We start from the raw sequence: 15,596 nt of genomic DNA on the forward strand, positions 1-15,596 counted from the left end.
AGTTAAGTGTAGCAATGCCCAATCATGACTCTACTTTTAAGTTCCATGTGTCAATATTAAAGTCTCAGAACTACACATTCTAATTCAAAATACTTTTAAAAACAAAGCTTTTGCTAGTAATTTAAGGAAGTCAATCTTACATGATGGTCAATGATTCTTGTCAATTCTTCATCACCCTTGGTGAAAAAATCTGGATATGGAACCATGGGGAGTTCTGATACAGAAGGATGTTTCCTTCAAAAGAGCACAAAAACAGATCCAATATTAGGTGTACATATTCCTCCTCCTAGGAATATATAGCTATGAAAGTCATAATTCATTCTTGAGCATGTTGATTCTACACTGTTCACATAAAGTACTTACCCTATATGAGTACTATACATTAGCTTTTTGCACCTGTAAGCCATTGGGGTTACTAAAACTGACATTTTGGAGGAAAGGCCCTGACACATAGAATGAGAACTAGAAAATAATTAAAAATCAATTTCGCCTAGAAGATGTAAATACCATAGCTGGTCGGTAGCAAATGAGATGTAACGATATGAAGGGCTTAAGGAAACTTGAAGCTGATTCTGCCCGGTGGGGAGACGAAAGTGTGCAACACTATACATAACCCCATGACCCTAGAAGTTCTGGTAGATATCTAAGAATTTGATCTAGGATATGTTTACAAAACAAATAAAAACTGCTGTGACTTCAGTACTTCTCCAAGCTCTTTGTATTACTAAGGGTGGCACTGAGACAGACAGCTTAGCAACAGCTCGATGACAGTGTTGGCAGTGTGAAGTGGACACTACACTATTGGAGATTTAGTGTTACACTGTTCACATAATAATTGTATTACTAAAGTTATTATGAAGTAATTACCGTGAGTTCAGAAACAAGTAAAGCAACAAAATATATAGTGATAAAGAATATGGTTTTGAAAGAGAGAAAATGGGTTTAAAGGGAAAGCTGTTAGGAAAGAACCTAAGGAGCGACATAACTGGTGAAAATTTTCCAAACTCAAAAAAGCCAGATAAATTTGTATGACTGAAATGTATGTCTACATGCATTTTTCAAGTTTCTGCCTATATTGAGCTCCGTCTTTTTGATTACTTATGTTTTTCTCTTGTCACCAGGTCCTCTTGCTTTATGCTGTACTAGATGCTTCTCAAATCTTCATCATCATCTCCACCATCATTTCCCTAATTTAGCCCACCATGTCTCACCTGTACTTGGTCCTCCTTTTAGGAATCTCTACATCCACTATGCCTTCCCCTCTGCTCCCCCTCCATCTCTGCTACAGGTGTGGTTAAATTCTGCCTACCCTTCAACTCTCAGTTCAAGTCTACATAGCTCTCAGTCCACCGTGGGCCTCTCCTCCATCACACTTACCTCAGGTGTAATTTTACATTTATCTGTGTACCTGTGTTTTATGCTTCCTTGCTAGAATATGAGCTACACGACTGTGGAGACTTGGTTTACTTATCGTTGTCTTATCAGTGCCCAACATAGTGCCATCAGACACTCAGTGATATTTGCATGTTTAGTGAAGTATGAAATGAATAAATGAAAGCCGTGCCATCAGTAAGACTACCACAAAGCACACTTATCTTAGTAGATAGTGCTCAGAATGGCAATCTCAGAAGACAAGTCACAGAGGGGAGCTAACAGCAGGAGTCCAACTGAAGTGTCTGGCGACCAGAAAAAAATATACGGAGCCCTCTCCCAACCCATAAGATTCAGGAGTATTGTGGAGCAGAGACCAATGAGCTTCCCACAATATATAAAACTGAGACTCTAGCTATTCTATTAAAATACTAAATGAAAATATGATTTTAGAATGATGGAGAATTCTGGGACATCTGGGGCCAACACAGGTTAACTATATTTATTTAACAAAGTTTTGCACTTCTGGTATTCAAAGGAATGTGCTAACTGCTATGAAAAGGAATAGAACAGAATATTAAAATCATTTCAATGTTAAAAGGATGCAAGTAACCTGGCTGAAGTTTCTTCTTGAATTATAAAAGTTTAAAGAGATGCAAAACAATATGTTAGAAAATATTTAAAATGGAAAGATTAGATGGAAACACTTGTATGTCTATAATTTCTAGTTATTTCAGTTGAATAGTTTGTACTAAAAAAGAATGATTCATAGATAACTATAACACACGGCAACCTCAGACTAAGAAAGACATTCAATGATATAAACAGAAAAAACATTGTAAAATGGTTAAGCATGTGGGATCTGTACTCAGATCTTGTAGCAAATTTTGGTTCTACCACCTAGTTTTACTTAACCCCTCTGTGCCTGTTTTTTCATTCCTAATATTAAAAAATAACACCTGCCTTGTTTCATTTTTAAAAATATTAAGAAGGAATAAGATATAAAGTATGCTTGATGGAGCAAATACTAAAGTTTCAGCTGCATTATTCTTATTACCATCATTATAAAAAATCCAGAGACAATTTAAGTTTTTCTTTAAGTTCTTTTTACTTGGATACTTTCTATTTTTTTTTTCTTTTCTAATTGCTCTGGCTAGGACTTCCAGTACTATGAGGAATACAAGTGGCAAGAATAGGCAATTTTTGTCTTATTTATAATATTAGAGAGACAAACTAACAATATTTCATCATTGAGTATGTTAACTGTGGACTTGTCATTTATGGCTTGTATTGTGTTGAGGTACATTCTTTCTATACCCAATTTGTGGAGAGTATTTATGATGAAAGAATAAAAATTTAAATTTTGTCAAATGCTTATTCTGCATCTATTGAGATGATTATATAACACAAAATTTTTCATTCTAATAACGTGATGTATTACATCTATTTAGTTATGTATGTGAACCATCCTTGCATCCTAGGGTAAGTACCACTTAATTACACTGTATGATCCTATTGAACTTGCTGTGTAGTCGTTTGTTGAGAATTTTTCATGCATATTCATCAGGGTAATTGGCCTTTACTTTTCTTGTAATATCATTGTCTGGCATTGGTATCAAGAGAATGCTGGCATTATAAAATGAGTTGGGAGTATTCTCTCTGCTTTGATTTTTTGGAACAGTTTGAGAAAGACTGGCATTAATTTTTCTTTAAATGTCTGCTAGAATTAACCAGTGAAGATTGTCTTTGTTGGGAGATTTTTGGTTACTGATTCAATCTCCATACTTGTTATAGGTCTGTGCAGATTTTCTATTTCTTCATGATTCCATCTTTGGAGGTGGTATGGTCCTAGGAATTTATTAATTTCTTCTACTTTATTCATCTTGTTGGCTTATACTTGTGCATAGTAGTCTCATGATCCTTTATATTTCTGTGGTATCCATTGTAATGTCTTTTCTTTTTCTCTTTATTTCAGTCTTCTCTCTTTTTATCTTGGAAAGTCTAGCTAAAGGTTTGTCAAATTTATGTTTTAAAAAATAGTTCTTGGTTATAGCATACTTTTCTATTTTTTTCTAGTCTATTTTACTTATTTCTGCTCCAATCTTTGTTATTTTCCTTTCTGCTAATATTAGGCTCATTTTTTACTCTTTAAAAAAATTATTTATTTTTAGAGAGGGGGAGGAAAGGAGAAAGAGAGGGAGAGAAAAATCAATGTGCGGTTGCATCTCATGCTTCCCCACCTGGGGACCTGGCCTGCAACCCAGGCATGTGCCCTGACTGGGAATCGAACCAGCAATGCTTTGGTTCACAGGCACCAGATCAATCCACTGAGCTACACCAGCCAGGGTTTTTTTATTCCTTATAGTTAGTTCCTTGATGTATAAAGTTTAGTTATTTCTTTTATTCTTAATGTAGGCATTTATTACTCTAAACTTCCTTTTTAGAACTACTTTTGCTGTATCCCATAAGTTTTGGTATGTTGTGTTCCCATTTTCATTTATGTAGATATTTTTTGATATTCCATTGATTTTTTGACTCACTGGTTGTTCAGGAGAACAATTCCTTTGTCAATACATAATGACCTTCATATTTTGATAGTTTTTGAGTTAAAGTCTGTTTTGTCCGAGGTAAGTATATCTATTTTTGCTCTTTGTTTCCACTTGCATGGAATGTATTTTTCCATCCCTTTAGTTTGAGTCTTTGTGTGTTTTTAGAATTGAAGCAAGGTCTTATATAGGCTGCATAGAGTTGGGTCTTTTTTTTTAACCCTCACCCAAGTACAGGCTTATCAATTTTTTAGAGAGAGGGGAAGAGAGGGAGAGAAAAAGGGAGAGAAACATGGATGTAAGAGAAACATTGATTGGCTGCCTCTCACAAGCATCCAGACTGGGACCCAGGCATGTGCCCTGACCAGGAATCAAACCCACAACCCTGTGGTCTATGGGATGACACTCTAATAATCAACTGATTCATACCAGCCAGGACTAGGTCTTGTTTTTTATGCATTCAGCCATTCTATAGGTTTAGGTTGGAGAATTTAGTCCATTTACATTTAAAGTAATTATTGCTAGGCAAAGACATACTACTGCCATCTTATTAGTTGTTTTCTGGCTGGTTGTAGTCCACTTGTTCCTTTTTTCCTTTGTGAACTGATAACTTCCCATGTTGGTATGTTTTGACTCACTTCTTTTAATTATTTTGTGTATTTACTTTAGGTTGTTGCTTTATGGTTACTATGAAGTTTATATAAATATATTATTGATACAATAGTCTATTTTAAGCTGATAACAAATTAACTTCAGTCACAAACAAAATTTAATCTTAAGTTTACCATCCAGTTATACTTCGGTACCATTTTTCCTAATTCTACTTTAATTTACTATTCTTAGGAACCATAGATTATTCTGGAAACTAAAAGTTTTCAAATTTTTAGAGACACATTTAACCATAACTTTCACATTTAAAACTTCACCCAGTAAGATTTAATCTTTCATGTATCTTTAAATCAGGAGGTTAAAAATGATTTTCTGGATGCATAAATAACAGATTTTTAATCTCAATTAAATAATTTTTATTTCCTATTCCGTAAAGGTAATTTGTTCAAGTAGCAAATCACATCTTTTCTTTGAACACTGTTTTTGTTTTCTTTTACCAGAATAGTTTGGTAAAAGAAAATCACAGAACTTCAAGATTATAGCTTCCTGTAAGAGATTAGATTGAAGTGCAGCTATTTACTAGAAAGTTAATTCAGAGTTAAAAAACTAACACTGAATAAGTCTTCTTGGATATTTTTAAGGGTAGGCTAGTAAAGAAACAGCTTGTTCTTGACTATTACTATTACCGTTATTTTATCTTACATTTAAAATATTTGGTACCTATTTAATTGCCTTTGTTTTATAGTTTCTACATTATAAAACATTCTGTGGATATAGTCTGCTTAGTGAGAGTTAAAAATTGTTCTGCTCTCATCCCTCCAACATCTACAGCATGGGTAGTGATCCTGTTTCTGCCTGTCAGGCAGAGCTGCCAGTCAAGGGAGGCTCCAGGGTGCTTGGCTTCTATTCCCAGTGATCTTATCCCAGGGGCTCTGTCTCAGACATCAGCTGCTATAGTTTCAGTCTTGCTTTTCCTCGCCAGCCAGACTATTGATCTGATGGTTTCCATATACAGTACTTGCCAGAAAGTTTCAGGTGTCACTTTCACCTTGACTAGACCTTTCAGAAGCAATGAAGGAACTCAAAGGCAAGAATTTTTAAATTTTAATTTTTCAACCCACTGAGTCAAAATTTCCAATGGACATGTTCCACTGAGACAATTCTTCCTGCATTCCAGACATGAAATTTGAAGTCCTGATCCAAGGATGGTCCTTTGCCATTCTAGCATTGCTGATTCATCTTCTATTTCAGTTTATCCACACTTCAAAAAATTTAGCTATTAGAGTCTGGGGTCTTTTCATCGACCTCATTTTAGATACTAATCTGTATGGTTATCACAACAGAATTGTGCTGTGAGTGAAAAATTCCAAAAGACATAGTAAAATAATGTTAAGTTTCTTCAAAGGTAGCCTGTAGAAACTAAGGAAAATGGTTTCACAAAGCAGGAGAAAACATTGTACTACAGGCTGAGGTATGGCTCTAGGAACACCTCTGAAATAAATTGGGAAGGATGGATCTTGTCAGTGTGAATGTGTACAAACAACTTAAGTGAGTGCATGCATCAAAGAGCCCTTTCAGACTGCATGGAAAAGAAGGGACAATTTCAGCTTTGCATATGTTGAGCTTACGTGTCTTTTTATCCACTTGGAACTGGTTGTCACCAGGCCTGTCATCCTGGGAATGCTCCTCACCACTGTTGGTGCTACTGTTGTCTGAACCCACTGTGTTCCTTTTTTTTAGGTTTATTCCCTCATTTGGAGAAAGACATTTTTAAGAAGCTTCCTAAGATATGGTGAATATAAGGTAAATAATTTCAAAATATCCTAATTCTACCTTGACATTTAACAAAGTGAGGCAGGAAAATATTCAGGCATTATTTGTTATTTAGACTCTACAAATTAAGAACAGAATAGATTCAGTTGAATTTTCATGTGACATAGTTTTACAAGTTTTCCAAGCATTATTGATGAAATGTATTTAGTACCAAGGGATGTTTGTGCTTTGAGAATGAATATTATTGTCCCTCAGTTTATTGAGGCTGCACCATCCTCTTGTTTTTGATGCTGCTTTTGAGGCATCCAATGTCATCTTGATTTCCAAGCATTGGTAGTAACTAGTTTATTCCATCTAGAGCTTTATTATTGGGGATATTTACTCCTAATTTTCTTAAAAGACACACGCTGAAATTTCGACAAGACAAATGTATATCTCTTGCTCATTAAAATCTGATGCAGTTCATTAGGAGCTCTGTTCCATCTGGTGACCCAGGAATTCAGGCCCTTTCTGTTTATAATGCTACTATCTCAATCTGTAACTTTTTAAAATTCACTGACAAAGGAATAATGACTTGGGAGAAAAGACACTATTTCTAACTGCTTTGGCACAGAAGCATCATGTCACTTCCGCTCATAGTATGTGGTAGAAAATACATGATGCATGATGCTAACCCAGACTTCCTAAACTTTGGCCATATTGATATTGGAGCTAAATACTGTTTTATTGCAGGGGTATGTCCTGGGCATTGTAGGATATNCCATCTGGTGACCCAGGAATTCAGGCCCTTTCTGTTTATAATGCTACTATCTCAATCTGTAACTTTTTAAAATTCACTGACAAAGGAATAATGACTTGGGAGAAAAGACACTATTTCTAACTGCTTTGGCACAGAAGCATCATGTCACTTCCGCTCATAGTATGTGGTAGAAAATACATGATGCATGATGCTAACCCAGACTTCCTAAATTTTGGCCATATTGATATTTGGGCTAAATGTTGTTTTATTGCAGGGGTATGTCCTGGGCATTGTAGGATATTTAGCAACATCTCTGTACTCTTCCCACTAAGAGGCTGTAACAACCCCCATGTGTGATAACCAAAAAATGTTATTAACATTGCCAACTTCTCCTGGGAGCCAAAATCACTCCTGATTGAGAACTATTATTCTTATCTAACTACAAGAAAGTCTTCTAGAAAAAGAAAAAGAAAAACATGAAATGTTTTATGATTGCTAGTGATCTCTATCACTGGAAATTTTGAATCGCATTGTTTCTTAGTTTTTCCATTTTCACAGTGAAGTGTGTGGTAGAAAGATTTCCAAGATGGGTGCCAGTAATCCCCACCTCCTAGTACTCATGCTGTTATGTAATTCTCTCTCCTTGAAAATAGGCTGCCTCAATGACTTGCTTCTAACCAATAGAGTATAGCAAAGGTAGTGGGATATCACTTCCATGACTAGGTGTGACTTTTTCCTTGCTAGCAAACTCTTTTTTGCATTTCTGGCCAGTGTGCTTTGATATATAAAGTTGCCATATTGGAAAGGCCAACAAGGCAAGTGACTAAGGATGGTGTCTACACCCCAGAGTAAACAAGCTATTGAAATTCTCAGTATGATAACTTACAAGGAATCCCATCTTGCCAATAATTTGTGAATAATCTTAGAAGTAGAGTCTTCCCCAGTTTGTCCTGGCCAACACTCTCAGTGAAGCCTTGTGGGAGAGTTTAATAGAGAATCCAGCTAACTCGTTCTGGATTCCTGAATCAGTGAGGATGTGAGGTGATAAATGCATGCAGTTTTAGCTGCCACATTTTGTAGTCATTACATATCAGTGGATAATTATTACAAGGTGCTTTAAAGTACTATTTTGACCTCTTAAATGTATAAATTTGTCTTTAGTTTCTTCAAATTAAAAAAAATTTCATTGATAAATGAGTCCCCTTTATTGTTTTTGTTCTTTTATTTTCTCCTTAGAATTTACTTTATACTAATACTAACCCTCTGGAACTGGGTCTCTCATTTTCTTATTTTCTTGTTCCCATTTTTCTCCTCTTTGTCTCTATTCTAATTTTGAACAGATCTCTTCAACTTTATCTTCAAAACCTTCTGAAGTTCATTTTCCAGTATGTTTTTAATTTATAAGAACTCTTTCTTTCTTACACTATTTTTTGAATCATCTCTTTTCATGGATGAACAATTTTCATTTATGTCTGAGAAGATAATTATTACAGATTTTGAAAACTTTTATTCTTTGCTCCTGCACTGTTTTAGTTTTCTCTAGTGACTTTTACATTTTATTTATTTGGGTCTCTCTCTCTTATGTTGGACTCTTTTTCAAATATTTGGTGAATCTTATATGTCTACATATGTTAACAGCTTTATTGAAGTACAGTTAGCATACAATACACTACACATATTTAAAATACATACTTTGATACATTTTGACATATATATATATACACACACATATATATCCACAGAACCATCATCATATTCAAGAAAAAGATCATAGCCACCATTCTCCAAATTTTCCCCATGCCCCCTTCTCTCAGTTATTTGTGTTTATAGTCATAATAGTGAAAAGGCAAGAGAAAGCTCTCGGTGGGTTGTCAGGTCTTGTGAAACAATGACCCTCATTATGGAGTGATTGGGTAGTAGCTATATTAGTTATATTTTACTACACAACAACATACCCCTAATTAGCAGCTGAAAACAACAAACATTCATCATGTGACATTTTTTTGAAGGGCCAGAAATTTGGGCCTGACTGTCAGCTCAGGGTCTCTCACGAGGCTAAAATTGAGGTATTGACAGACTGCAACTAGAAGTTAACAGGGGGAGAAGCTGCCCTCAATTGTGTTTACAAGACTGTTAGCAAGTCTCAGTCCTAGCTGGCTGTTGGTTGGTGACATCACTTTCTTGCCATTAGAACCTCTTCTTGAGCAACATGGCAGCTGATTTTCCTCAGAGTAAGAGATAGAGAGTCTGCGAGACAGAAGCCATGGTGTCTCTGTAACTTAACCTTGAAAGAGGCATCCCCTCACTTCCGCCACATTCTATTCATTAGAAGTCAACCAGTAAGTCCAGCCCATACTCAGAGAGATGAGATTATACAAGGGCATGAACACAAGGAAACAAGGACCACTGGAGGCCACCTTAGAGGCTGCCTCTCTCAGGAGTGAAACCATTTTCTTGGGGAACCCTCAAACATCAGTATCTACAGGGCTTGCTGCCAAGAGATGTCAGACCATCTCCGACCTGGGGTATGTCACGCTAACCCCCACCCAGGGAGAGGAGGGAAGGGGGAAAGGTGGAAGTAACAGAGACAGAAAGTCAGGGCTCTGAATCTGACTCTTCCATACGAAGGCTTCACCTTCATTCAACACAACATCCTTGCAGTCTTTGAAGACTTATAAGCAGTAAAACAGCATGATAAGTATTCTGTTTCAAAATGATTACTTGGAGAGTTGTGCAGATTGAACAAGAAATACTTAAAAGTTTCAGGACCATTTCAGGGGTTGTTGAAACAGAATGTTGGCAGTGAGTATTGAGGATTGGAGGAGTGATTTTACTGGAGAAGCAATTGATTGCCATAGCAACTATACAGATTTGGGGGCGGGGAGATGGAGAAATACAAAAGACCGTGTTTTTTTCCCTGACTTTTCTGCCTCTAAATGACTCAGCTCTTGCTGGTTAGAGAATATAATATTGAATAGTACAAAACTTTAAGGCTATTTGCTTGAGGCTAAACTGCTAAGAATCTCAAAATATTAATACTCCATTCAGTGCTTTAATCCAGAGTTTCTAAACTATAATTTCTTGACATGTTGGCATATTATCATGATTGTGAAGTATACTATAAATACTTTGTCATTAATAATAGCTGAGAATTAAATTCTGAAAATTATTCATACTTTTAAAATATACTATGCTAGGCTTACAGTATCCCCATACTCGTACCTTCACTCTTTGTCTAGTATAATATGTTCCTGAATGGGATCTGATCAATGGAGCATGCTAAAAAATGGGACATAATCCAGAATATGAATTTAATATGTGGCAATATTTAGTAATGTAGGAGTCATTGTAACTGGGCTGCAAAGTGGAATTGAGGATCCAAAAATACTCTTCAGAAAGAAATAGGGGGACAGGCTCATTTGAAAGCAGGTAGTCCTTTCTTTATAACTACTTCCAAGGTCTTTACCAACTAGAAATCCTGGCACTGATTTTTTTTGCAGCACCTGAAAGGCTACTTTTTACATCCCTGTATCAGTTCCCCTATTTATACAGTTAGCTTCTGCGGGCCATAAAAATAATTTAAAAATTAAATAGAATAAAATTGATGGGCAGAGATTATATTGCATCCTAGAGAGTTGACTTATCACAAATGAAATTCTATGCCAGAAAGAGGATCTTGTGAAAATAAGAAGGGCGTTGTTTTTCAGACAGACTGAGGATAATAGCACTGTTTGGAGATGGGAGATATAGGCAAATAGATAAAAATATCTCCTCACATTTCAGCATTACCACCTTAGATAAAAGCCTACCAGAGACTGAAACTATACTAGGCACTTTGGTTATCAGTGTGCTGCCCAGCTTTAGACCTAAGTAGGGGCTTCTGCTAGCGTAGAAACGTGTGGAGGAGGCCACGAAGACAACATGCAAATCCTGTCTATTGGCAAACACCAGTCCTACATGGAACTCTCTTCAGTACATGGCAAACAGAAGAAAACTTTCAAACTAAGTTCTAAATTATTGAAAGACTCAAAGAATGACACATAATTTCATATAGTCAGAAGAAATAAACCTTGATAAATTGTCTACTCCAAGAATCTGAAATAAAGAACAGAAAACTTTGTGGCACTCAATAGGGTATAAACTAGGAGTTGAATAGTCAGAGGGAAAAATGTGTGAGATGACAAAGGATGGTATGAAAATGTAAAACGCACCATGGTAAAAGATCAATACATAGTAAAAGCAGTTTTAAAAATAAGAAAGACATTATAAAAGACAAACAAGCATTATGGATTACCAATTCAGAAAGATTCCAAAGAGAAATTACAACATGAATATAAAGAGAGAAGAAACCATCATCAAAATGAAAAGGGAAGTGACTGTATGGGGGAACATATTTGCCAAAGATACATTGGATGAGGCTTTGATGTCCAAAATATGTAAATAACTCTTATAGCTCAACACCAGGAAGACAATCCAACTAAAAAATGGGCAAAAGATCTCTGAGGAGGGCATACAGAGGGCCCATATTCATGTGAAAAGATGCTCAACATCACTAGTCATCAGAGAGATGCAAATTAAAACCACAATGAGATATCATCTCACACCTGTCAGAATGACCATCATAAACAAACCTATAGGGGACCATTCCATGTGGTGTGGGGAATGTAACCCAGCCCCCACTTGGAAAGGCCAGTGGAAAGCGTGGTCTGGCACATAGGAGGACCCACACCCACAGATAGGTTCTCACTTGGGGAATCAGGCCTGCATGGTACCTAGGCTGCTATGAGGCTTGCTTTTGCTTATACTCCCTCACCCTGGATTGAGGCAGAAAATGCTTACTGCACAGCTCTAAAATAACTTCCTAAGATCTGTGCTACACCTCCCAAGTATGGAGTGTAACCAGTTCAACCACTTTTCCCTTTGATCTGCAACACCCTTCTCTTTGAATTAATTAGCAACATTCTTCCTTTGTTATCTGTAAAAGGTAATTACCTACATCGAACCTGTGCAGGGTTCGTACATGGGTACATGTAATGTACCCAGAAAAGCAATAAAAGCCTGTCCAGGCAGGAGTCGGGGCCCTCTTTCACTCAGAGAGTGGATATGCTGTCCCTTTTTCTCTACAGGGCTTCTGTAATCTGCATGAATTTGCTCACTGAAGCCACAACACATGAGCCCCATGGGCCAGGTCTGTATCACAAATCAACAAACAAGTGCTGGTGAGGTTGTGAAGAGGGAACCCTAGTGCACCATTGCTGGAAATGCAGACTGGTGCAGGCACTGTGGGAAAAAGTATGGAATTTCCTTAAAAAACTGAAAATGGAACTGCCCTTTCACCCAGTGATTTTGCTGCTTGGAATATACCTTAAGAATCTCAAACTACCAGTTCAAAAGAAATTATGCACCCCTATGTTCACAGTTATGCTATTTACAATAGCCAAGATTTGGAAGCAGCCAAGTGCCTATCAGTAGATGAGTGGATGAAAAGCTGTGGTGCATTTACACAATGGAATACTACACAGTGGAGAGAAAGAAGGAGCTCCTACCTTGAGAGATAGCATGGATGGAACTGAAGAATATTAAGCTAAGCAAAATAAGCTAGTCGATAAAAGAAAAATACCATGTGATCTCACCTATAAGAAGAATCTAATGAACAAAATAGAACCGCAGGCATAGAAATACGGAACAGACTGAAGGTGACCAGAGGGGAGGGTGGAGGGGGATAATGGAGGAAAGAAGGGGAAGGGACTAAAGATCATGTATGTATGGCCCACAGACATGGACAATGGTGTGGGAATTGACTGTGGAACTGGGAGTGTGGGATGGGCAGAGGAGGGCAAAAGGGGAAAAATTGGGACAACTATAATAGAATAACAATAAAAAAGATTTAATTAAAAAAGAAAAAAGATAACGGAAATAAAATAAACAAAATTAAATTTAATTAAATTAATTAAGTTAAATAAATTAAAATAAAGAGAAAAGTTCCTATAGAAGCAGTATTAAAAAATATGACCACAGAGCCCTGGCTGGTGTGGCTCAGTGGACTGAGTGCCTGCCTACAAACCAAAAGGTCACCGGTTTGATTCCCAGTCAAGGACATGGCTGGGTTGTGGGCTGAGTTCCCAGTTGGAGATGTGAATAAGGCAACCACACATTGATGTTTCTCTCTCTTTCTCTCTCCCTTCCCTTCTCTCTATAAATAAATAAAATCTTTAAGAAATATGACCACAGAAAACATATAGAGCTGAAAAATGACCTAAGTATGTACATTCAAATGATGTTGTGTAACAGTTCAGAAAGGAAATAGAGACTCAAGTAAAAAATAAAGTACAAGGATGAAAGTAAAATGCCCCAAATATTGAGACAAAATAAGTAAACATAATAAAGTAGGCCATTTATTTCTCTCCTGCAATATAAAAAAATAAAAAATTATCTTGCCTTCAAGATTCTTTAGATTTTCACATACTTAAAAGAAATTCCTTCTTTATACTTTCCATAATGTACTTACATTAGGAGATTAAGAATGGGGTAACTCAAACTTTGGCAGTGATTTTAACCAGAATAGAGAACAAGAAAGAGCAACAGTATGAGAGAAAACCGTTAGACTGCATGCTCTCTGAGGTCAGGGACCTGTTATGTAGTTCTAGAAACTAACATCTAACTAGTGCTTCTACAAAGACTAACAATGAAAACTGAAGCAAATTAAACATAAATTTCAGCCTAAATAATTCAACTTTGTAAGAACATTGAATAAAAATAAAATGTCACTTAAGGAGAAAATAATAGTTTATTTAATACATTTAAATAATTTTAATATACTTAAAAATATAAATTATGGTTTGAAAATATAAAAAATGAAGTTAAAAAAAGTAAAAATGTGTTATATTGCCCCTCTTATGAAGTAAGGAAATGATTAGAAGGAGGATATGATGCCTATATTTTATTACTGACTTACTTTTTTGCCATATAGAATTTTTTGAGAAATGTGAAAGAATGAAATCACGAGAATTGGCGGGCTGGGTTGTGGACAGGTAGCTATATGAGAACCCTCTGTACTATTTCCTCTCAAATGTGCTGTGAACCTAAATTTTCTCTAAAAAAAATAAATTCAGTTAAGAGAATTAAAAAGAAAAACAACATATAGGCCTTTCTAATTTGGGGGGTAAATCAAAATAAGAAAAACAAATTCCAAATAGAAAAAAATCCTCAGTAAAAGCAAGGAAGCTTAGGGGCGGGGCTGGAGGGATTGAGCATGAAATAAAAACGGAGACAGAGTGCATGGACATGGACAACAGTGCGGTGATGGCGAGGGATGGGGAGGTGGGTGGAGGTGAAAGAGGGTATGGGGATAAATGGTAATAGAAAAATGCAGTAAAAATAAATAAAAAATTAAAAAACATAGCATTTAAAAGAAAAACAAGGCATAAATTATAACAATAAAAGGAGATGCCATTAATACCATAGAAGACAAAGGAAACATTAGGCTAAATGTAGCTTACAAGAAACAGTTGAAACAAAACAAACAAGCAGGCAAAATATAACCAGAGACATTGAAATAAAAAACAAATTGACAATAACCAGAGGGCAGCAGGGAGGGGGATCATGGGGGAAACAAGGGAAAAGTCATCAAGGAACATGTACTAGTGACACATGGACAAACCAAAGGGGGCAGGATTGAAGGTAGGAGGCGGGGTGGATGGGGCGAGGGAAAGTGGTGGGTGGAAAATGGACACAATTGCACTTGAACAACAACAAAAAAATAAAAAGAAAAAAGAAACTGTTGAAACAAAATATTAAACTCAAAAAAAGGAGTAAGAATGATTTAGTAGGAAAATACAGACATTAAAATATCACATTATTTTCAGACAAAATAGAATTTGAGGCAAAAATCATTAAATGGTTTGAAGAGGGTAATTTTATATTGACAAATGGTACATTTGACAACTGATGCATTCTACACTGACTATTTTCATATTTATTTAAAATGACTGGAAGGAAATATGCCAACTTTAACAACAATTATGTAAAGGAGGTGTGATTATAGACAGTTTGTACTTCCTGATATATACTGTTAGTACTTCATAAAAATTTAGAAAGGAAAATAAAGTAAATGAAAGAAAGCCACCTACTAAATACAATAAATGTAACTGGTTTTTAACCCTTAATTGTGAAATATAATGGTTGCTTCTTTGTTCTTCACATATCCACGTCATTTAATATGCCTAACTACCCCTTTTAGGATTGCTTCTCTATTTTCTTTGTTTTTTTTTCTTTTTTTTTCAATTTTTTTATTTAATTATTTTTCAAGTACAGTTTTCTGTCTATTACTCCCATCCCATCCCACCCCCCATCCTCCCCCCTCCCTCCCATTTCCACCCTTCTCAGTTGTTGTCCATGTATCCTTTATATAGGTTCCTCTAAATCCCTCCCTTATTTCCCCTGAAATTCCCTCCCCTCTCCCCTCTGGTCACTGTCAGCCTGTTCTCTATTTCAGTGTCTTTGGTTATATTTTGCTTGCTTGTTTGTTTTGTTGTTTAGCTTCCTGTTAGAGGTGAGAT

The 15,596-nt window shown here is 36.1% G+C and overlaps 1 protein-coding gene across 7 annotated transcripts in view; it reads right to left on the reverse strand.

The window, feature by feature from the left end:
• The window catches only part of TMEM232 (transmembrane protein 232), a 195,012-nt gene that overhangs the window by 24,527 nt on the left and 154,889 nt on the right, over positions 1 to 15,596 (reverse strand). For all 7 annotated transcript variants that reach the window (XM_037032314.1, XM_037032311.1, XM_037032308.1 and 4 more), the window contains one exon: positions 141 to 234. In XM_037032314.1, coding sequence (XP_036888209.1) covers positions 172 to 234 — 63 coding nt within the window. In that variant the 3' untranslated portion in view covers positions 141 to 171. The remainder of the gene's footprint in view (positions 1 to 140; positions 235 to 15,596) is intronic.

The sequence above is a fragment of the Sturnira hondurensis genome, unplaced genomic scaffold, assembly GCF_014824575.4.
Source record: "Sturnira hondurensis isolate 20B ecotype Veracruz unplaced genomic scaffold, ASM1482457v3 Scaffold0021354, whole genome shotgun sequence".
Classification (NCBI taxonomy): Eukaryota; Metazoa; Chordata; class Mammalia; order Chiroptera; family Phyllostomidae; genus Sturnira; species Sturnira hondurensis.